Source organism: Eschrichtius robustus, chromosome X (genome assembly GCF_028021215.1).
Source record: "Eschrichtius robustus isolate mEscRob2 chromosome X, mEscRob2.pri, whole genome shotgun sequence".
In the NCBI taxonomy this organism is placed as follows: Eukaryota; Metazoa; Chordata; class Mammalia; order Artiodactyla; family Eschrichtiidae; genus Eschrichtius; species Eschrichtius robustus.
In genome coordinates, this window is record NC_090845.1 from 89,403,811 (window position 1) to 89,428,052 (window position 24,242).

A 24,242-nucleotide genomic window follows, 5' to 3' on the forward strand; every position below is an offset into this window, starting at 1 on the left:
TGTATTTTATTTCAGTGTTTTATTCTGTCAAATTCAAGTAAAATTAAACAAAGCTTTTAATTTAATATATTATGACCCAATATTATAAAGGTTTTTCAGTCTATCCATCCAACCATCCCTCTATTTACATATATGCACAAAAGATATCTGAAATAATTTTCACATAATATGAATACTGGGGTAGTAAGAATTTGTGTGATTTGTTGATTTCTTTATTGTTTCCTATACTGGTTAAATGTTTAATAATGAGTATGTGTTATCTGTATTTGTCTTCAAATTGTTCTTATAAAGCACAAAGTAAATATACCAAAATGTTAATGTTTATATGTGGGTTGCAGGATTAGGAAGCTTTTTTTTCCTCCTTCTTTATTCTTTTCTGTACTTTCCAAATTTTCCTACAATGAGCATCTATTATTTTACAAATAGAAGTAAAAAAGTAAAAGAATTAAAGGAATGTGTAGCAGTTCTTTAAATGATTGCTTGGTTCTTACCTGGGTTCCTTCTGTTGCTCCTGAATGATCTTTCTTCCTGGCCAGATATTGCCCATCTGTGACTGATGAAGGAGGGACTGTCCCACTGTCTCTCTTTTATTCACTTCAAGACAAACAAAAGCATGGCAGAGGGGTGGTGATGAGGGGGGGAAGGGAAACACAGCACGCTTGCAGAAAGGATGGCAACACAATCTTCATGTTCCCTACAAACAGGCTGAGCTCATGGAGTGAAGACACCACCAACAAGAATACACTAAGATTCCACAGCAGAGGGTCTATCACCCACAGCAGAGGGTCAAGCATCTCAAGGAACCATTTCCCGACAGGTCCGGTACCTGCAGGTTTGCGGCGCAGGGACATCCTGATTATCTCACTGCCGGTGCGGTAAGCAAAGCGATTCACTTTCTGGTCATAAAACCAGTCTCCAGTTGCCTTCTTCAGCTCTCTGCAAAGGAATAAAAGAAAATGACATATGGATTAAAAAAAAATGGCCCTTGACATTCAACCAACAAAGGATGAGGGGAGAAATTCTAACCACAACTGGGGCCCCATTTCTTCTCTCTACTCAGCCATAAGTTAACACTCACATTTCCTTGGCGCACACCTTGCATCTCCAAGTACCATTGCTTTCCTGGATGCGGCAGTCCCGACACACCAGGTGATTACAACCCCGACAAGTGTTGGTCTTGGGAGTCAAACGGCCCAGGCTCTCCTGGCACCGGGCACAGGTCCGATCACTATAGTGTTGGCTGCCCCTTTTGGCCCCTTTCCTTTTTATCTCCAGTAACTCATTCTTCAGTCGCCTGCCAAGACCCAAAAGAGAAACACAAGTGATTTGAAATCTGCATAGGCTGGATGGAGATGGGTTGAGGGGTAGAGACAGTAAGACTATTTGGTTCTGTGAAAGCAACAACCTCAGAGCCCAACCTGACTCACTGAGGAGTTGTAAACCTCATACACAAGTTCCTCTGAAAGTCAGATGAGAAGTATAAGGAAAAGTCCAGGTATCATTGGTTAAAGGCCTGGGAGCCCTTGATTTTTCTGGGACTCTTACCTAATCCTTTTCTCATCTGCTTTTCGGAGCTCCTCATCTCGTTGTAGAACACTGAGGATCAAATCCCTTTCCACCTCAGACAGAAAAGAGAGGTCAAGTATCTCCGACATGACTTATTCTAGTTTTTCCTTCTACTCTTCTTTCTTCAAAGCTACCAGGCCAGGAGAGCTACCCCAGAGTTGCCTGAAATAAGATAAGAAATAATTTCGCACAGGTAATTTACTCCAGAAGAGGCCCACAGCCCTAGAGCCTTTCGGTGGGCTACCTCCACCTTGAGCCAGGCTAGAGATAACATAGAAGTATGTGACCAATTTACCATTCCTACTCCCAGGTGAATCCTACCCTGAAAATGAAGAGGCTTTGATTTTTCAAGAAGAAAAACTTATTCACGACTCTGGCAAAGGGTTGGGTCTTTCAACATAAGTCTGGAAAGAGCACAGAACAGCTGAGTCAAATTCCCCCTCCACCAAAGTGTATCCTCAATCATCCCATTTTCAATTTTTTTAATGTTCTCAAGTAACAAGTCTATTAAGCCAAATAATCAGACAGCTGGTCTCTGTAGTGGAGAAAACCACACAGGGACCTCTGCCAGTTGAAACCCATTTCCCCTTTCCTGACCGGCATCCATGTTCCCAGGATGCAGTCAGCTTTCTGCTACACTTCAAAACTGCTGTCACCTACTCTATCTCCCAAAGTCCTTATTGCTAACACTACCTCAAGAATACCTTCACCTATTTCATGCACATTTGTTGAGAACCCAATCACAGGTATTGGGCAAAGTGCTGGGGATACAGAGATGAGTAAGGCACAGTTCTTGTCTTTAAGAAGGTCACAGAGTAGTAGGGGGAGACAGACACACACAGTACAGTGTACTAAGTGCTATTAAAGGGATAATAAATTGTTATGGGAACTTAGAGAAGGGAGTAACTAGTTCTATCTTGCCTAGAGAGGGAAGAGAGAGAACTATACATGTGGAAGGTTTTACAGAGCAGGTGGATTTTACCTTATAGAACAGAGTATATGTTTGTTGGTTGGGGAGAATGGTAGGAAATACAGGTTGGAACCAGATTATGTAGCTCTCGAATACTCTTAAAAATTAAGAATTTTAAAACTGATGACATAGACAATAAAAATCCATCGAGCATCTTTGTTGTTGCTTTGTTTTTGATATTGGGAAATCACATACTCAAATTTGTTTTACAAAGATCGCTCCAGCTATAGTATGGAAGACTGATTCAAAAGACAAATTGAAGTACAGTTAGTAACACATTGTAAAATATGCATACTCCTTAGGCAAGCAATACCACATCTAAGAACCTACCTAATAGAAATATTCACATAAATGTGTATGCAAGGTATACATACAAGAAAGTTACTGCAATATTATTTGTAAGAGCAAAAACAAGTTCTTTAACAGAGAAATCATTAAACAATACTTCCATATGATGGCATACTATGTATCCATTTAAAAAATGTGGTAGATCTGTATGAAAATATGTTCCTGAGTGGGAAAAAAAAGCCATTTCAGAACTGCACTTGAATGATCTCTTTGGTAAAGTATTTATCTATACATTTGTATATGCAAAGAAAATGATCTAGAACAAAACCCATTATTATTGGTTTCTCTTGGGAAGCAGAACTGCAAGGGGGCAACTTTTACTTTTTACTTTACATAGTTCTGATTTTTTTTTTAACAAACGTGTCTTACTTTTTTTTTTTTAATTAATTAATTTATTTATTTATTTATTTTTGGCTGTGTTGGGTCTCCATTTCTGTGCGAGGGCTTTCTCCAGTTGCGGCGAGCGGGGGCCACTCTTCATCGCGGTGCGTGGGCCTCTCACTATCGCGGCCTCTCTTGTTGCGGAGCACAGGCTCCAGACGCGCAGGCTCAGTAGTTGTGCTTCACGGGCTTAGTTGCTCTGCGGCATGTGGGATCTTCCCAGACCAGGGCTCGAACCCGTGTCCCCTGCATTGGCAGGCAGATTCCCAACCACTGCGCCACCAGGGAAGCCCAAACGTGTCTTACTTTTAAATTTCAAAAAAGAAAACAATTCAAAGGAGACAGAGGGATTATTATAATAATCCAGACAAAAAGACAACCTAGGTTTACTTAACTATGCTTCTAACCAACTAGGCAAAGTCATTGTATTTCTGTCATCCTCTGGTTTCTCATCTACGAAATGACCTACCTCTCAAATTTGTCAAGAAAATTAAATAATGTGTGTTAAAGTTCCCATCACAATGTTTGGAACACACGTTTGGAGTACACGTACTCGCTGAATCTGCTGCAGGGCAGGCCTAAACCAGAACAGGAAGACAAAAGAACACAGAATAGGTTTGAGAAGTAGAACTGATAGAATGGAGTGACTGATTGAGTGGAGAGGATGAAGAAGGTGAAGGCAAAGATGCCTACTGTGTATGTCAAGGTTAAACAACTGACTAGTAACAGTCCTGACAGTGATAAGGGCTGTAAGAGAAGAAACAGGTGTGGAAATAAGGCAAGAAGTTTCATTTCAGTCATATTGAGTTTGTGCTGCATACTGGATATCCAGATAATTAGGTTCTGGAAGTAATTGGAGGCATAAAGCTGTACCTCAGGAAGAGAGACTGCATCTGAAAATATAGATTTGGTTGTCATGAGAGTCAAACAGCCCAGGATGGACAGAGCATGAGAAAGGAAATGAGGATCATACTTACCTTCTCTGCTCTCCCTTGAAACTACACAAGTGCTTTTCACTTTTTTTAACTAATTACCAACAACACAATAGAGAGTATAAACAACACAGCAAAGCGACACAGGTTCCAGAAATCTCAATATTTTCTTGACTTCACTATTTCTTGGTCTTTATTGAACTATAAGATGCTAAGCCTCTTTCATAGGCCCTTTCTTAGGTAGTCTTGAGGAAATATTCTTAATTCTTATCCCCAAGGAGAATATACACTCTCCATGAAAGCAAGGACTTTTTCAATATTCTTCTATGTATCTGGCCCAGCACCTAACACTGTATTTGGCACATTGTGTTGCATATGCCACCACTACTGTTGATCATCATCACTGTCATCATCACCCCAACAGTTCCATTTATTGAGAATTTATTACATGCCAGGCAACAAGTACTTTACATATATTAACTAATTTAATCCTCACAACAACCCCAAGAATGAGTACTATTATTATCCACATTTTATAGATGAGGACTCAGGAGAGGTTAGGTTAACTTGCCCAAGAATAAACAAAAAGTAATTGCAGTTGCTGGAATTCAAGCCCAGACAATCAGTTTCTAGAGCTAGTGCTCTACTGGCTCTGTCCAGGCAGGATCACGGCCAAAGCGATTATAAAATATTGAACAGAGCAATCAAAAGCATTGCGGAAATGAATTCCCATATGTGTGATTATGGCTGAAGAACTGGCAAAAAATCAGCGGCTCCTAGATAAAATAGGTATCACCAATTGCCTGGCAATTAAAGACCAAGAATGGCACAGATGTACTGGAAACGAGAGCAAAACCAGATTTATTCAAAAATTGATGTTTGTGGAGAGGCAGCAGAGTTCTGTGATGAGACAAGCACATTGGCACAACAATGAGACCAAGTAATAGTAAAAGCCAAGGAAGTAACAGCGTCATTGAGGAAACAAAGACAGCACCATAACAAAATGGAACTGCTAATACTGTACATCTTCCCTTTATTTTTCACTCATGGACTTGACCAACCAGAATTGCCCCCCTCTCAAATCTTAAATTCAAGAATCCCTACTTTTCAATTACAGCTTACTCCCACTACACCTGTTCTTCAACCTCATCCAGACCACAGTCTCTTGAGCCCATCCTCCATTTTCTCTTGGTCTACTTGCCTTCTGTTGATCTATCTTCCTTCGCTACCCATCCTGGACTCCAGATGGCTCAACATTTGAACCACTCCCACCAGTATCTTCCATATCCATGCACCTTCATCTCTCTGCAGCAACTGTCCATCAAAATTCCAAACCTGTACCAATGCTATAGTCTGCCTTGTCTGCTCCTATACCCAGGTCCTACATAATTCCTGGTCTACAATCTCAGCTGCACCCTCACTGTCACCCATAAGTCTTTTTACGTGCCTTTAGTTCAGTTCCCTTACTTAGTCCTTTCAGGTTCTATTTTAAGCCCTCATTCATCTCACACCCCCACTTCCCTTTCCCCTAGTTCCCATCAGACATCCTTGTTTCACCCTTGTAAAAAAAAAAAACGTTTTTAGAATCCATCAGCCATGACCTCCATCAGCTCCCTGCCTCCTCTCCCCCATCACTTGCCAATGTGACTCCTTTTAGAAAAGCCACATCCCAACCCCAACCCCACCTTAGACCATAGGTTGCTATTTCCAATGTTAACCCTGTTACTAGCCAGCTCACTTGAGATGCAATCTTGCAGAGTCAGTAGTGGGGAAAATAAAACAGAATAAGAAAAAAATTTTAAAGGCAAGGAGAAAAAGCATAGAAAAACTGAAACAAATAGAAAGCAAAACATAAGATGGTAAAAACAAGCTCCAATATATCAACAAACAAAAAAATATATGAGTAAAATTCATCCTTTAAAATACAGAGGTTAACAGACTATATAAAATTTAAAAATCCAGCTATGTGCCATTTCACGAGGGACACATCTAAAACATAAAGATCAGGAAGGACTGAAAGTAAAAAAGATGGAAAAAATATACCAGATAAATGTAAACCTAAATAAAGTTGAGGTAGTTATATTAATATCTAAAAAATAAAACTTCAAAATAATAAAAGCATTATAAAAGATAAGACCACTACATAGAGTAAAAAAACCTAGTATGTTTTATTAATAGGCACTAATAAAACACCTCCAAATATATAAAGGAAGATTATGTACAACTAGAGAGAGAAATTGAAAAATCGACCATCAAAATGGGAGATTATATAGAATAAGCTACAAGGATACAACACAGGGAATATAGCTAATATTTTACAATAACTATAAATGTAACCTTTAATAATTGTGAATCATTATAGTGTACACCTGTAACTTACATAATATTGTACATTAACTATACTTCAATTAAAAAAGGAAAAAAAATGATGTAATCTATGTAAATTATCTAGCACTATACCGATAATTGTAGTCAACAAATAAAATAGTCTAGAATTTGTTTAAAAAAGGGGGGGGGAGATTAACATACTTCTTTCAATTATTAATAGTACAAGCAGATAAAAAATTACTAAATATATAGACAAGTTGAACAAAATAAGCTTGATTTAATGGCCATATGTAGAATTCTATATCCAATTGGAAATCATATTCTTTTCAAGCACATATGGAACATTTACCAACCCTCCACCACCAAATGACCATGTACTAGGTTATAATGCAAGTCTCAGTAAATTTCAAAGAAGCCATTCTCATACAGACCATGGTCTCTGACCTCAAGGAAATTAAATATGAAATCAGTAACAAAAGATAATTTTTAATCCTGATACTTTTGGAAATTTAAAGATACTTCTTAATAACTCATATGCCAAAGAAGAAATCATAACTTCATAATTGTACTAAATCTATCATTAACATCTTAAAGAAGAAACCTGCTGCCTGCCTCACCACCACCACCACCATGCCCATATCATACGGTAGAATGTTTTCTAGAAATTCAAAAAGGAAAACATGGGATAGAAACACTGCTTTTATATGCAATGAGTTATATTAAATATTAAAGTGATATATAAAGTTATAAAGTTTATATATAAAGTTTATATATAAAGTTTATATATAAAGTTTATATATAAAGTTTATATATAAGTTTATATATAAAGTTTATATATAAAGTTTATATATAAAGTTATATATAAAGTTAAATATATAAGTGATATATTTTTATGGTAAATGGCACATCACGTTTTGAAAAATGTAACTCAGAAAAATAATAGGGACACAAATAAGAAAACCAGACAGATTTGTGGTTAGAAAACCTGTCACTTTTCATATTCTCCCAATTGACAGATACAGCACTAGGATTTAATGGCAAAACCAAAGCCCAAGAAAACTTGTTAAGGCCCTTCACTGAAATTCAGTCAGAGGTATACAGTCAAAAGGGTAAGGATTATCTACTGAGAAGACCACAGCTCAGATAACATGAAAGTCCGAACCCAAGCTCTGATGGACAATTTGTTCCATGTTAGTCGTGGGGTGTCAAGACTCGAATGAAATGTCTTAATATAGCATCCTTGTGGGGCCTCATGGCCACTAGAAGATATTTTAGAAAAGATGGTTTGTTGAGTTAGAAAATTACATATATTTATTGCTCAGGATAATATTTTAATGCAAATACTTACAAAGGCAAGAGGGAACTGAAAAATCTACCATCAGAATGGGAGGTTAATATACCTCTGTCAACTACTGATAGCACAAGCAGATAAAAACTTAGTATATATACAGACAACTTGAACAACACAATAATCTTGATATAATTGTAGAACACATGAACATATGTAGAATTATTTATCCAAATGGATATATCCATTTTATACCCTAATCTTGTAGATTAAGAGATAATAATAATTAATAAATGAACATTAACACCAACACTAACACAGCTAGTTTTCAAGAAGGGGTGAGAGGAGCTCTCTCAAATTATCTTAAATTCTGAAGACCAGTTCAACAGAGCAGCCATATTTATTAGTTATATGACCTTGGGCAAGGGCCTAAAATATAAAAAAGATTATCAAAGATATAGAAGTCCTTGTAAGAACAGTACTTGACTTTAAAATCATTGTGGTGTCCCCAAAATGGAAACTGGTGTGAATTAGAAAAACATCAAATAATGTCCCTGCACCGGGCAGCAAATAAAACATATTTTTCCATGTTTAATTTGCTGGGCACACTGGTACCCTTCCCTCTCCCAAACATGCAATGCGCATATAAATGTGAAGATGGTAATACTTATGCTCAAACTAGAAACTTCCACCAGATGTGGCCTTCTTGAAGGGAGACACTGTATATGGACTTCATACCCCCAAGAGCTTACTTGGCATAGTGTCTGATACACAATATGAGTTCAATAAATGCTTACTGAATGTCTTCACCCAGAAATCTATTTGTATTTATATGTTTAAACTTAAACTCACAGAAACTGAAGAGTGGTACTAGAGCTGAGAGCAAAGTGTTTTTATTTTCCTGAGACAGTCTGGTGTCATGGTTAAAAGCATGGCCTCTGGACTCAGACTGCCTGAATTTGAATCTCAGCTTCATCAATTACTAGCTGAGTGACCTTGGGCAAGTGACTAAACCTCTCAGTGCTTCAATTTCCTCATTTGTAAAAGGAAGATAATAACTATACCTACCATCTTGGGCTTGTTATAAAGATTCAATGAGTTTTTTAAATATGTAGTGTTTAAAGTAATGTAAACACAGAGAGTGCACTCTAAGTTTTAGCTATTTTTATTTTTGTCAGTTTTTATATGTGCATTTGTGTTTTAAGATGTGACTGGGTCTTACAAAGTGACGTTTATTTTCTATTAAAGAATACAGATGAAGTGTGAGGTAAAAATGGTGCATCTAGACACCATTTAAAGTTTCAGGCATTTTTTTTAAGTGAGAAACTATGCTGGTAACTTTAGAGATGACAGTGAATTCCAGAAAAATTGACCCATGCTCAAGGGCAAAAAGGCTGAATTGGTATTAAATTATTCCTCTAAACCCACAAGTAATAATTATGTGCTGGTCTTGCACATAAATTCTCTTCCATTATCAGTCATGTCCCACTTAAGTGATATGACAAAAGCATTTTGCTGTTTGGACCAAGGGCAATGGACAATTTTGGTAAAATTTATACCTCACTGAAAATGAAAAAGTAAACCAGTGTCTTTCAAAGGATATTAGTTTAACCAAGAAACCCTGAATCAAACTGCTATTATTAAGCAAATGATAGTATGTTTTACACAGCAACTGATGAGTGATATGAAAAGATCTGCATCACTGCATGTCAGATTCTGTATACTTTTGAACAGATATTTAGAACTGATCTGCCTATGTCAAGAAACATGATGGTATGTACACTTTTGAAAAATTAGAATTGAAATTGGGCTACAAATTATAATTGGTCATGAAAATTTGGGGTTATAAAATGTCAGTGGCCTTCTATTTCTGGCCAAGAATGGATTTTTACCCTGCCTGGACCCCCCCCCCAAAATGGATAAAATACATAAAACAATGGTGATTTTCAAGACACTGAATATCAGGCAATGGAGGACTGTGATCCCTGGGAAATAGGAAACAAATAGGGTGAGCCCTCTGATTTTCCAGGCTCACTGTCTTGAGAGAGTTTCCAGGCCATGGTGCAGGGAGGACGAATACAGGCAGAGCGTGGTGAACTCCCTGAGTGGAGGTGACAGAGCTAAGAGTCTGGCTAGGGTTCATAGGACAGAGTACCTGAGAGAACCACACAGAGTGAGGTCTTCAGAGACCTGCAGAGGGTCTCCCTCAAGTATTCAGCAAAGGACTGATCAGCACATGGCATGCCTGTGAGGAAATCACCCTAGGCCAGAGAAAGAACCCCAGCTGAAAGGATTCAAAAGAACAGTGCCTGTCACTCACACACGACCAGGAGTAGTGCCTGTTCCACCAGTCAAACTGGAAAACCTCATGATTCATAGGGCACTGGGCAGAGTACTCAGAAGGGTCTTGCCTACATAATGGGAAATAATAAGCCCTAGACTGTGCACTGCTTTGGTCCTGTCTAACAAATCTAAACAGAAGAACCTGAAAGGATCAATCTGTTTCAAGTAATTCAAGTGCATCCCAGAACAGAGCTCGAGCATATTTCTAGTAATATAAAAATATGCAGCACCCAACAAGGTAAAATTTACAACATCTAGTACCCAATAAAAAATAAACAGGTATGCAAAATAGCAAGAAAATACATGCACGATGAGAAGAAAAATTAATCAAAACCTGACCAAGAACTAACACAAATGTTAGAATTAGCAAAGTCATTAAAACAGTTATTATAATTGTATTCCATATTTCAAAAAGTTCAATAAAGACATGAAAGGTGTTAAAAAAGACCCAAATCAAACCTAGAGATTAAAAAAACAATGTCTGAGATGAAAAATACACAGAATTGGATTAACAGCAGATTACACATTGCAGTAGAAAACATTATTGAACTTGAAGACAGCAATAGAAGCTATCCAAATGAAACAGAAAGAAAAAATACTGAAGAAAAAGAACAGAGCATTAATGAGCTATGGAACAACTTTAAGCTGCCTAATATGCATGTCATTGGAGTCACCAAAGGAAATGGGGGCACTGAAAAAATATTTGAGAAAACACTGGCCCAAATTTTTTTCTAAATTTGATGAACACTATGAATTCACAGATCCAAGAAGCTCAATGAACTTCACGCACAAGAAATAGAAAGAAAACTGCAGCACATGGCACAGCACAGTCAAATTTTTTAAAACCAGAGATAATGAGAAAATCTTAAAAGCAGCCAGCAGGTGGGGGGCGGGAGGGAAACAACACATTAGATACAGAAGCACAAAGAAAATGATGAAAGCAAATTTACCATTGGAAACAATGCAAATGAGAAGACAGTGGAACTTCTCTAAAATACTGAAAGAAAAATACCTGTCAACCTAGAATTCTAAACCCAGTGTCATTCAAAAACAGAGGTGAAATAAAGACTTTTTCAAACATGCAAAAATTGAAAGAATTAATCACAAGCAGACCTGCAACTATAAAAAATGTTAAAGGAAGTCCTTCAGGCAGAAGAAAAGTAATACCAGATAGAAATAATAGAAATATGGGTCTATAAAAAGTAATGAAGAACACATGCTATAGTAAGTATGTGGGTAAAAATATTATTTAAATTTCCTTTAAAAATATAATTGACTCCTTAAAGCAAAAAATTAAAAAACAATATATTGTGAGGTTCAAAACATATGCAGAATCAAGTTAGAAGACTTACACAATCTGTTTTCAAGACATTATAAATCTACAGTAATCAAGGGAGTGTGGTAGTGGCATACAGATAGACACTGGAAGAGAATAGGGTCCAGAAATAAATTCTTATGTTTATAGTCATTTGATTTTTATAAAGATGCAAGGGAATTCAGTGGAGAACTGATAGTCTTTTCAACAAATGGTGCTGGGAAAACTGGATATCCATATGCAAAAAAATGTAAAGATTTCTTAGATATGACACCTAAAACATGATCCAGAACTTGCTAAAATAGACTTTATTAAAACTAAAAACTCTGTGCTTTGAAAGATGTTAATAAGAAAATAAAAAGACAAACTATATAGACTGGAAGAAAATATTTGCAAATAGTACATCTGACAAAGACTTGTATCCAGAACATATAAAGAACTCTCAAAACTCTATAATTTAAAAAAAAAACCTAAATTTTTTAAATGAACCAAAAATTTAAGCAAATGTATCATCAAAGAAGCTATATAAACAGCAAATAAGCACCTGAAAAAATGTTCAACATCATTAATCATTAGGGAGATGCAAACTAAAATCACAATGAAATACCACTATGCTCTTATCAGAACGGCTAAAATTAAAAGTGTAACAAATGTTGGCCAAGATTTGAAGCAACTGGAACTCTTGCACACTGCAGTGGGAATGTAAAATGATACAACCACACTGGAAAACATTTTAGTAGTTTCTCAAAAAGTTAAACATATATCTCCCATATGACCTAGACATTCCATTTCTAGGTATTAACCCAAGAAAAGCAAGAGCATATGTCCATGCAAAGACTTGCATGTGAATGATAGTAATAGCATTATTTATAATAGCCAAAAACTGGAAACAACCCAAATGCCCATTAAGAGGTAAATGGATTTTTTTTTTAATTGTGGTATATCCATATAATGGAATACTGCTCAGCAACAGAAAGGAATGAACTACTGACACACACAGCAATATGGATGAATCTCAAAATAATTACGCTGACTGAAAAAAATCAGACAAAAAAGAACACACAGTAGTACATGATTTCATTTATATAAAACTCTAGAAAATGCAAATTAATCTATAGTGACAGAAAACAGATCAGTGGTTGTGGGAAAAGAGGGATATAATACAAACAGGAAGGAAGGATTACAAAATGGCATAAGGAAACTTTTGAAGGTAATAGATATGTTTACTTTCTTGATTTTGGTAATGGTTTCATGGGTATACAGAGATGTCAAAATTTATCAACTTGTATACTTTAAATATGCACAGTTTATTGTATGCAAATTATAACTCAGTAAAGTTGCTTTTTAAAGTTTTAAGATTAAATGTAACTAAACCTTGTAATCAGCAGTTTTACACTCCTAGAATACCTCAAGGCAGTAGCAGACTTTAAATTCATTCAAACAGTAAAATGTTTTACATCAAAGGGGCTTTTTATAAAGAATAAATAATACAGAGTAGATATGAAAATGTTTCTATTACTATTTAATTTTGTTTCTTAAAAGATGTATTTCATCGTCTAACTCTTCCAAATGAAGAAGTTCCATGAGTTTTGAACCATTTGTTAAAAATGGGAAAAGACAGCATGCTGAGAGCTAAGAAGATGGAACAGCAACAAAACGTTTGTATAATGGTTACCTGAAACTACAATATGTGTATTGTTATTTAGTAAGTGCATCCAACAATGCACTTTTTTATTTTTAGATTTATATGTTTTGTGAGGTATCCTTTACTCAGCTACAACAGTCATTAAAATCAAGTATAAAAACAAACAACTTAGAATCAGACTTTCAGGTAGCTGTATCATAAACCAAGATTTTGTTTAAACGAAGCGCACAATGTCACTGCTCTCATTGAAATGAGAGCAAAGGTTGTCACACTATTAATAAATATTAAAATTAATCTAAAAAGTGTTCATTTCATCTCATATCCTTTATTTCTATTTTTGTAAATGCTTTATAATATATAATATTAGGACAGTGGTAAATATATAGTTTGTAAATAAATATATGTATATTAGGGGTGATCGAAATTTTTGGTAGTAAGGGAGAGTGATCAAAAAAGTTGGGAAATGCTTTGCTTAAAGAAGGGTGAAGGGAAATCATTCTTATGAATTGACATGTATTATTGTGATTCTGCTTGCATATAGTTATGATATATGTTAATTAGGAAAGAATAAATCATTCTGATGACTGTAATATAGTTGCCCTGATGTAAGTAGGGTAGCTTAATGAATAAGTATTTGTGCTGCCATAAGGTACATTCCAAAGTGGACTCTATTAACTAATTGTGACCAAGGCAATTATAGTGTCTGAAGCAGACCAATCTAGCACTGTCAGAATTAATACCTATTACGTGTGTGGGTTTCCAAAACATGAGTGAAGCATAGCTAGCAAAATCCAGCCCACTTTGGGGAAAAAAAAAACGAATTATTTGAAAATCTAAAGGTAAAAGAGAGTGGATCTTAGAGCATAGAAAAATGAAACCAAAACAGGTTATGTGGTGAGTCTGCAGAACTCAAAAAAACAAACAAACAAACAAAAGAACTCCATGTAGTAAAGAAAGCTTCCAGGGATGCAGGGCTTCCCTAAATCCCCTTGTTTGGATCCAGCCACCTATGCACAAAGGCACCAACTGAGAACATCGTTTTGGATGGTAACAGCTGAGTGAGCATGCAACATTGCTTATAGTCAACAAAATGTTTACATTGGGATACTGTGTTGGTTATTTTATCAATTGTCCCTTTCAACTCCCATCCCCTCAAGTCCCTTCTGGATCCTAGATTAAATAATGTAAATGTATCTGGTCCCAAAGATTCTTCTGTGAGACCTCCCTCTCCTGTGCTGGTAGTTATCTCTGAATGTCTGTGTGATTTCAGGCCTTCAAAATCCTACTTCTTTCCCTGACCTGAAGCTCTGCATTCTGCACTGTTTACAGAATGCTCACTAGTTAAGAGGGCCAACTATGTACTAAGTGCTGTGCTAGCTGGCTAAGGACAAAACAATGCAGAGTACCTGCCCACAAAGAACACACAGTCTATTGAAGGAGATACTTAAATAGATAATCATAAAAGAACACGGTAATCAAAGAAATATACACACAGGGTATTATGGGAATGCTAAGGTGGGGCACCTATTCCAGCTTGGGGAAAGGGGACTAGAAAGAAACACCAACAGTGGCACATGAACTAGCTGTAAATAACGTCTACCAGTTAGTTAACCAGGTAGAAGGCACAACATTTACAAAAGCAAAAGCAAAAGCATGGAGGCACAAAGCAATGTGGTATAGGCAAGGAGTGCAGTGATACTGTATAGCAAATTGTAAGGAAGGATGTGGAAGAGTTAGGTGGGGATCAAAGGAGGAGCTTGATATGCTATGCTCAGAAACATGGATAATTAGCCTTTGACAATGGGAACGACTGAAGACTTTTAGGGAAGGCAAGGACTCATTAGATCACTCTGACAGTTTTGCACAATATAGATTTGAGGAGGCTCTGGTATAAATCCAGGGGGAAGATAATGAGAGCCCTAAGTAGAGGGCAATGGCAGTAGAGATGAAAAGGGGCATATTGAAGAATTAACACTGATGTAAAAGCTGCAGGAACTGTGAATGTTCTGTAACACAGAACAGTCTCTTCTACTAGGACTTGGAGTTCTGATGTGCTAGATTTTTTTTTAATTATTTATTTATTTATTTATTTTTGGCTGCATTGGGTCTTCATTGCTGCACGCGGGCTTTCTCTAGTTGCAACAAGTGGGGGCTACTCTTCATTGCAGTGCGCGGGCTTCTCATTGCAGTGACATCTCTTGTTGCGGAGCACAGGCTCTAGGCACACGGGCTTCAGTAGTTGTGGCACGTGGGCTCTAGAGCTCAGGCTCAGTAGTTGTGGCACACGGGCTTAGTTGCTCCGCGGCATGTGGGATCTTCCCTGACCAAGGCTCGAACCCGTGTCCTCTACACTGGCAGGCGGATTCTTAACCACTGCGCCACCAGGGAAGTTCCAATGATGTGCTACATTTCTAATTAAGAGCAGTATGGCATAGAAAAGTGCCTACAAGCACTGGGTCTGGAGCCAGGTTCAAAGCATAGCTTCACTACTTTTTAGCTGTGTGACCTTGGGCCAGTTACTCAACCTCCCTGAGTCTCAGTTTCCCAATCTGTAAAAACGGTGATTAATAATAACAGCTCCTGCTTAAGGCTGTGAGGATTCAAATATACGTCATGAGTAAAGGGCATAGCATAGTGCCTGGTCTAGAATAAGCAATCAATTTTGTAGCTGTTTAATTTTATTATTATTAACCATATGCTTTAGAAAATATATGAGCAAATTGCAGTTTTGACATCTTACTATGAAATTTGAGAAATCGAATCAGTATTCTTGCCCAGATGGAAAGTCACCATACCTCTCTGCAGGGAGGTAGCTGACAAGCATAAATATTAAGCAAATGTTAGTAATTAGATATGATCAGTTTAAAAGATATTTATTTATACACTGTTCCAGACAGAGTTTAAAGTGACTCACAAAGATGCATAAAACATAACAAAATAGCAGAAATTTAAAAAATAGGATCAAAAAGAAGAAAAGCAAGAGTGGAGACAAAATAGAGGAGTGAGAATCAAGGCTCCAAAACAAAAGGGCAACTGAGGCTTCCCAGTGGTCGGCTGGGGTCCAGGCCCCCGCAAGCCCACCCATGGAGCAAATCTACAACTCAGACAACGTACCCAGGCCTGCCCGCACTGGGGTCCATTCTCAAAAGCGTTATGGTAGCCAAGGTGTTTTTCATTTTCCCCTAACAATGAGAAATGTATAATAGCTCTCAATTTTACAAGATTCTGATTTTGGGTTTGCAGTAAGGTTCTCTTGCCCCCCACAATCCTTTCCAAAATAGGTTCTGCAAATGTGGAGTTTGCATGTACTGAGGCATTTTGCAGTTTTACCTCCTTTTTATATATCTACCAACTGATGAAGATGAAGAAGAAGAAGAAAGGAAGAAGAAAGCAGCTAACACTTCTATAATGTTTCCTATGTACCAAGCACTTTTCTAAGCACTTTACATACATGGGAGTCATTTAGTCTCACAATCATATTATGAGGTAGGTACTATATTATCATTCTTTGCAAATGAGGAAAGTGAGACACCCATCGAGCAAACAACTTGCCCAAGGTCATATGCCCTATAAGGAACAGTCTGGTTTTTGAGCCCAGGCAGTCTGATTCCAGAGTCTGAGCTCTTTATGCTATAGGGTCTCTTCGTATTCTGATAATATTGCTTGTACATGGTAATATTTGGAAAAGGGGACATCCTTCCCACAGGAGCTGGAGGTAGAGTTTTTTAAAAGTCCTCAGCTAATATCAGATGAATGTTTGAAAGGCCAGTGGTCCAGCTTACCTTCTCAGTCCCCTGACCTCCCCACACAATAATGTGCGCCAGGCTCAGAGCAACTCTACACATGGGAAAGGACCCATTCTCCTCATCCAGGACACCCCTTCTAAATGATGGTAGGAGTATATACGGGGGGAGTAACTAAAATATAATCTCTTTTGTTAGCTCTTAGAAACACAGGTGGGGACAATTTCCTCCAGATTGAATCCACATGGTTACCTTTCAATACCACCAAATTCTGTTCATAAACAGTTTGAAGAAATTCCCACTTAAAATAATAAATATTAATACTTCTCTAAAGTAAGTGCCAGAGGGAAGTGGGACGTCTTAAAATATATATATTTCTCCTGCAGAGTGGTTATTTCGATACATGGAAATGTGGTCTTATTTTCATGATTTCACACTTTTCCTGCTCCTCAGCAATTCCAGGCGTCTTAAACCTACCACCAATCCTAGAAGGCAGATTTCCATAAACATGGTACATAGAAGTAAGTAGAAAACAAGACCATGTGTCCTAACACTCCCCTCAGCAACAGGGGAAATGCATTTATTAAGACAAACCCCATTTGGCTTTCCAGCTTGCAAGATGTACACTAGAAGCTTCCTCTCACAGGAGCCAGACAGGCTCACTAGAACCCCATGAGGTTAATGGGGTGAAGGATGGCCAGTTCATCCCCTCCTCTGCCAAAGTCACTTTCCTTAACAGCCCAAAAGCTTTTTTAAAAAGATAAAAAATCCACAACTAAAAGAACAGAATGCTTTAAAAGCCAGGTTTATATGCATAAAACACTTTATTTTATTTTTAAGTCTGGTGAGAGCTGACACATTGTCATTTTTCAATAAGCCTCATCACTGTGTGAAACTCCATTATCTTTCCTTAGTCAACAAGCTTTGATAAACCAGCACCCCCCACCCCCAGGGAAGACCCTCTTCTCCTGCCTGGGTCACAGATGGTGGGGATTTCTAAACTGAACTCTAGCTAGCATCTAATTCTTTCTTGTAGGCCACATCACCTAAAAATCACTCACGCAGTCCCCTTAAATGAGAAATCACGATGGTTCATGACTAATCCAGCCCATGTTCACACATAACTGTGATTTCATGCATTTGGTTTCTTTTTTAATTTTAGGGATGCTGTGATCTAGCTATGGCCACAGAAACCTTAAACACAGTGAAATAACCTGTAGTTGAACTTAAATTGAACTATATATGTGGCAGATAATTTTAAGGTGTTATTTAAGGCCTGTAAGACATAAAATAAATGCTAATTTCTTTCAAATAAAACATTAATAAATGTATACATGAGTATATGTACACAAAAGAGTAGGTAAAAATTGGAGAATATAAAATAAAGATAAAATATTAACATACAAGCTCTCTTTCCCTCCTAAGCTGCTTAACCATAATTACTTTACACATTACATCAAATCCCTAGAACAAGGTTAGTACATGTATTATCAACATCTGGTCTACAGCTAGAAGCAATGTCCTAATATTAAAAAAAATACTGAAGTATAAAAAATTTAAAACTGCTAAAATGTTCAAATTGCATGTATTATATATTTGTTTTGTCTTCAATTCTGACATAGCATATAAAAGTACCTTTAAAAGTTCTAAGCGGGGAGGATATATGAATTTTCGTTAATCAGTTAATATAACTTACAATAAATCAAGGCACTCAAAATGTCTAGATGGAATTTCCTAGCCCCACATGCATAAACATGTGACCTTAGTATTACACATTCAGTAATCAGCATATCAATGAGGATGCCCTTTTATTTTATAAAAATTAATAATCTCCCCCACTAGATAATAAATTGTATGAGAGAAGGGACTTTGTTTTGTTCACTTCTGTACCCTTCAGTGCCAAGACTGCTGTCTGGCACATAATATGCACACAACAAATATTTGTTGAATGAATGATCTGGCATCAAAAATACCATATATCATATTCAGCCACACCCAAGAACTTATCACCCAGGACTTCTCCACATTTGATATCATTAATTCAAATACCCCACTCTTAACTACAATCCCCTGTCCTTCTGGCCTGTTCACTCAATGACCTCCCCCAGCCCTACACCAGTTCTCAGACCTCATGGCAGGGAGGTAGTCCTCCATAGACCTTTCACTCCCGCCCTGTCAGCTCCTTCCTGTCTTCACTTCCTTTCCTAGACGGTTTGGATTCTATTGTTTCAACTGCACTCTTGTCAATATCCTCAATAACCCATTTTCATCGCAAATATCTAATAAAAATGTAACCCTAGAAGAGCCCAACTGTTGTGCATTATGCCTGCACTGGGACTACTGAGATCTACTGGAGAAAATAATCACAATCTGGTAGATTATGATCAATATGAATTCTTGGTCGCCAAGCTCACTTCAACACTGCCTGACACTCCAGCTATGCTTCCCTAGTCCTAGCTTGCTCTCCTGCTCACCACAATATTTCAAACCTTCCTCAAGCACCTCAATACTCCAACCCAAACCCTGCTCCACTTCAACCTCTGCTCTAAGAGGATGACCTTTCCTCTTCCATCATAGGGAAATATAAACGCTCTCAGACAAGTTCCTGCCACCAAATCTATAAACCTATTTTCATCTGGGTCTGTTCACTTTTTGTTCTTCCCAACTGTAATGTCCTTCCTCTTGTTTAAGGGTAATCTCTCCATTTCATTCTGGATCCTCTCCCATCTGGCATGAGGACTTTACTCGGTAAGGACTTTGCTCTATCAATTATCTCTTTCTTCCCATCAGCCTTTAAAGACATCTAAGTCCTCCTAAATCTAAAAAAAAAAGAAGAAGAAAAGAAAAAATTTCTCTGGGTCTCAACCCTTCCTCTACTACCACCCTTTCTTTGCTTTTCAGAGCCAAATTTCTCTAAGGAATTGTCCATATCCACTGCCTCCACTTCTTCATATCCCCAAACATTTCTCAACCCACCAAAGTCTAGCATTCCTCCCCCCACTCCCCTGAAATTGCTCTAAGGTCAACAAGAACCTCCTAAATCCAATGGACAGTAGTCAGTTTTTATTGTCGTAGACCTCTCTGAATCTTTAGCAACACTGACCATTTTTCAATGGAGCCATTCCATTTTGAAAAACTTCTCCTATTGATATTCAAGTAGATGCACAAACATATATCATAAGGATGCTCAATGTTTAAACCAGCAAAAAAAATTATACAATTTAAGCATCAATAAGAAACTGATTAAATAAACTATGGTACATACATATAATGGAATACTATGTCATTGTTAAAAAGAAAGAGGTAGAAGACTTCCCTGGCAGTCCAGTGGTTAAGACCCCAAGCTTACACTGCAGCACTGCAGCAGGCACGGGTTTGATCCCTGGTTGGGGAACTAAGATCCTGCATGCTGGGGGGCACAGCCAAAAAAAAAAAAGAGGTAGTTATACATATATTGACACTGAAAGCATGCCACAAATATTAAGTAAAAAATACACTGCAAAACATATATACTATAATTCCATTTGTATTTTGTAACATATAATTGCAGACAGGATGGATGGATGGATGAATAGATGGATGGAAGGAAGAAAAGAAATATTTCATATGGGCATGGAAAATGTCTGAAAGGGGATACAAATTTAATATTGTTACCCCCTGGTGAGTGGGATGCAGAGAAGAGAATGGAAGACTTATATGTTATCTTTTATTGGGTCAAGTAATAAAAATGTAGTCAGATCCCTAAGCACACCAACATTTCCAAAGTAGGTAAGAAAGAAGTTCAAAGGAGATCAAAAGGGAATGGCCAGAGAGACTGGGTAAGATATATTTTAGTGTTCCAGAGATAAGGGAGGAGAGAGAGAAAGGTGGTTAATGGTTTCAAACATGGAAAAATAAAAAGAAGAGGTAAAAAATAAGAAGAGGTAAGTGTCCAATAAACAAAGAGCATGAACAGATAATTCTTGAAGGAGGAAGATCAAATAGCCAATAGATGTAAAAAAGAAAAAGTTTCACTCTTACTGGTAACAAAGATTTTTTTACCTTTGCCTATCATTTAAGCAAAATTTTAAAGACAATATTTAATTTTAAAAGGGAAGATGTAAGAAGTACTCGCATACTTTGTTGGCAAATGCAAATCAGTTTTGAACTAATAAGGACCTACTGTATAGCACAGGGAACTCTACTCAATATTCTGTAATAACCTATATGGGAAAAGAACCTTAAAAAGAGCGGATATTTGTATATGTATAACTGATTAACTTTGCTGTACAGTAGAAACTAACACAACATTTTAAATCAACTATATTCCAATAAAAATTAATATAAATAAATAAATTTAAATTTGATTTCTAAAAAGCCGAACTTCAACTTCTCACAATTGCGATTAAATCACTGATTATATAATATGCTCTTTTTTTTTAACACATACCTCCCCTGCTGAAATAAGTTCTACCGAAAAAAAGGTCATCGTCTACCTTCTTCTCCACTATATCTCAAGCACCTAGCCTAGAAACTGGCACACTGTTGGCTCTCAGTAAATCAACCCATACTTTCTAAGAAATTACAAACAATAGTTTAAAGACACTGATACTAAAGCTATTCTGATGCCTGAGTTGACAGAAATACAAACAAGAAACAGTGTAGAGGTCATGGAAATTTTCCATCTCTTAGGAATTACTCAAGTTCAAGGTAGGTTTAGACAGACACAGATATGAAAGCCACAGTGGTCCATCATTTCAACTATTCTGGCAGCACTGTCCAGTCTCCTACCCTCTTATATCTCTGTCACAGCACCCAGAAAAATCCCCCAAACTAGATTGACTCCATTCTGTTTCTACACCTGGGCTGATGAGTGCTGTTGGAGAGAATGGATACAGGGTTCTGTGACTTGGGGAGAGACAAACTCAAGTTATCCAAGCCTTTCTAGGCTCACTATGATGTGGCCATCTGGATGGTTTGCCTCTAAAGAGCTCCTCTATTCATCCCTCTCAAATGCTGTTCCAACCCCTCACTGCTCTCATCAGTTGGGACCTCCCTCAAAATCCTGTCCTTCCACAGCTCCTTCCTCCTCCACAGCTTCACCAATCCTGCCCTCTTGCCCTCCTGTCTCAATGGAAGAGCTACCTCCCTTTCTCTAAACCCATCTTTTCACCTCTTTCACTCTGAAGTCCCCACCCTCCTGCTTCCTCAGCGACCTTGCATGGATCAGGCTCTGTGCCATCTACACATAAATGGGCTCATCTCTCTCCTGTATTTAAAAGGGAACGAAATTAACATTTTCTTCTCCCCTGTGCCCCACTGTCTATAGGAAACACTGTCCTTCCCTCTAAGTGCTCTCTCCCCAACCCTCTACAATCTGCCTCTCTCCTCCTACCGCACTGATGTCGTCATTGAGATCCTAATTGCCAAATCTAATGAGCATGTTTTTTAAATGTTTTATAGTATGTTTTATCTGATTACGAAAGGGGTACACATCATGAACAAAGTTACGACATACAGCAGACTAAAGAGAAAAAAAATTGCATTGTATAATAGGCAATGGTTAAATATCCCTAATAAATATAGTGTTCTTATAAACAAATGAAATATATAACCCAAAAGAAAAATGTGCAAAGGATATTAAGGAGCAAGTCTCAGGAAAAATACAAATAGCTAACACACGTGAAGATATTCAGCCTTACTAGTGACCAGATAAATGAAAGTTAAATCAGTTAGATACTATTTTTCACCTATCAGATTGGCAAAAATTAAAGACTGTCCATTCAAGGGCATGAGGAAAAGCACTCTCAATGGTGAGATTGTAAATCCTCTTGGATGACACTTTTGTGATGCCTATTCACATTTTTTAAATGTGCATATCCTTTGACCCAACAATTCTTCTACTAGAAAGCTATCCCACAGAAATATTTCTGTGTGTCTATCTAGATCTACATACATCATTGAGTATTGTGCAAAGATGCTTATTGCAGCATGTCGTGGCTTGGACTAGGGTGACAGAGGAAATGGAGATGTGACAGAATATAATGACATGGGGCTTCCCTTGTGGCACAGTGGTTAAGAATCCTCCCGCCAATGCAGGGGACACGGGTTCAAGCCCTGGTCTGGGAAGATCCCACATGCCGTGGAGCAACTGAGCCCATGCGCCACAACTACTGAGCCTGTGCTCTAGAGCCCATGAGCCACTACTGAGGCCACGTGCCACAACTACTGAAGCCCGCACGCTGGGAGCCCGTGCTCCGCAACAAGCCACCACAATGAGAAGCCCACACACCACAACAAAGAGTAGCCCCCTCTTGCCACAACTAGAGAAAGCCCGCACGCAGCAACGAAGACCCAAAGCAGCCAAAAATAAATAAAATAAATTTTTTTAAAAATTAAAAAAATAATAATATAATGACATGGTTGGAAGTTCAGGTCAACAGGACTTACTGATGAATTGGGTGTGGGGAGGGGGTTGAGAGAAAGACAGGAATCAAGGGTGACCCTAGGTTCTTGGTTTGAGCAACTGAATAGATAGATGATGGTGCCATTTTACTGAGATAGGGGAGGCTGAGGGAAGGGGCTAGGGATTTGAGAGGACTCAAGAGTCCTGTTTTGGAAACAAAATCGTGGACATAGAGAACAGACTACTGGTTGCCAAGGGGGAGGCAGTTGGGGAAGGGATGGATGAGGAGTTTGGGTTTAGCAGATGCAAAGTAGTATACAGAGGATGGCTAAACAACAAGTCCTACTATATAGCACAGAGAACTATATTCAATTATCCTATGATAAATCATAATGGAAAAGAATATTAAAAAAAAGAATGTATAGGGAATTCCCTGGTGGTCCAGTGGTTAGGACTCTACACTTTCACTGCTGAGGGCGTGGGTTCAATCCCTGGTCGGGGAACTAAGATCCTGCAAGCCCCGTGGTGTGACCAAAAAATATGTGTGTGTATATATATGTGTAAGTATGTGTATATATATACATAAATATACACGCAAACACACGTATATACACATATATATATAATTGAATCACTTTGCTATACAGCAGAAATAAACACAACATTGTAAATCAACTATACTTCAATTAAAAAAAGAAAGAAAAAAAAAGAGTCCTGTTTTGGCCAAGTTATGTTTAAGATGTCTATTTGATATCCAAGTAGGAACGTTGAATAGGCCAACGGATATATGAGGCTGTAGCTTAGAAGAAGGGCTTGGGACAGAGACATAAATTTGGGAATGATGAGTGTACAGACAGACGGCATTTAAAGCCATGGGGCTAAGACACTATAAAACTCTTAGAGAAAAACATAGGCAGAACACTCTATGACATAAATCACAGCAAGATCCTTTTTGACTCACCTCCTAGAGAAATGGAAATAAAAACAAAAATAAACAA

At 37.6% G+C, this 24,242-nt stretch overlaps 1 protein-coding gene across 2 annotated transcripts in view; it reads right to left on the reverse strand.

Moving 5' to 3' along the window:
- SYTL4 (synaptotagmin like 4) overlaps nt 1–24,242 on the reverse strand; it is a 69,687-nt gene that overhangs the window by 40,104 nt on the left and 5,341 nt on the right. For both annotated transcript variants that reach the window (XM_068533707.1, XM_068533706.1), the window contains exons 2-5: nt 1,546–1,728; nt 1,079–1,294; nt 827–936; nt 492–594 (exon numbers count right to left, since the gene is read on the reverse strand). In XM_068533707.1, the coding sequence (XP_068389808.1) occupies nt 492–594; nt 827–936; nt 1,079–1,294; nt 1,546–1,655 (539 nt within the window). In that variant the 5' untranslated portion in view covers nt 1,656–1,728. The remainder of the gene's footprint in view (nt 1–491; nt 595–826; nt 937–1,078; nt 1,295–1,545; nt 1,729–24,242) is intronic.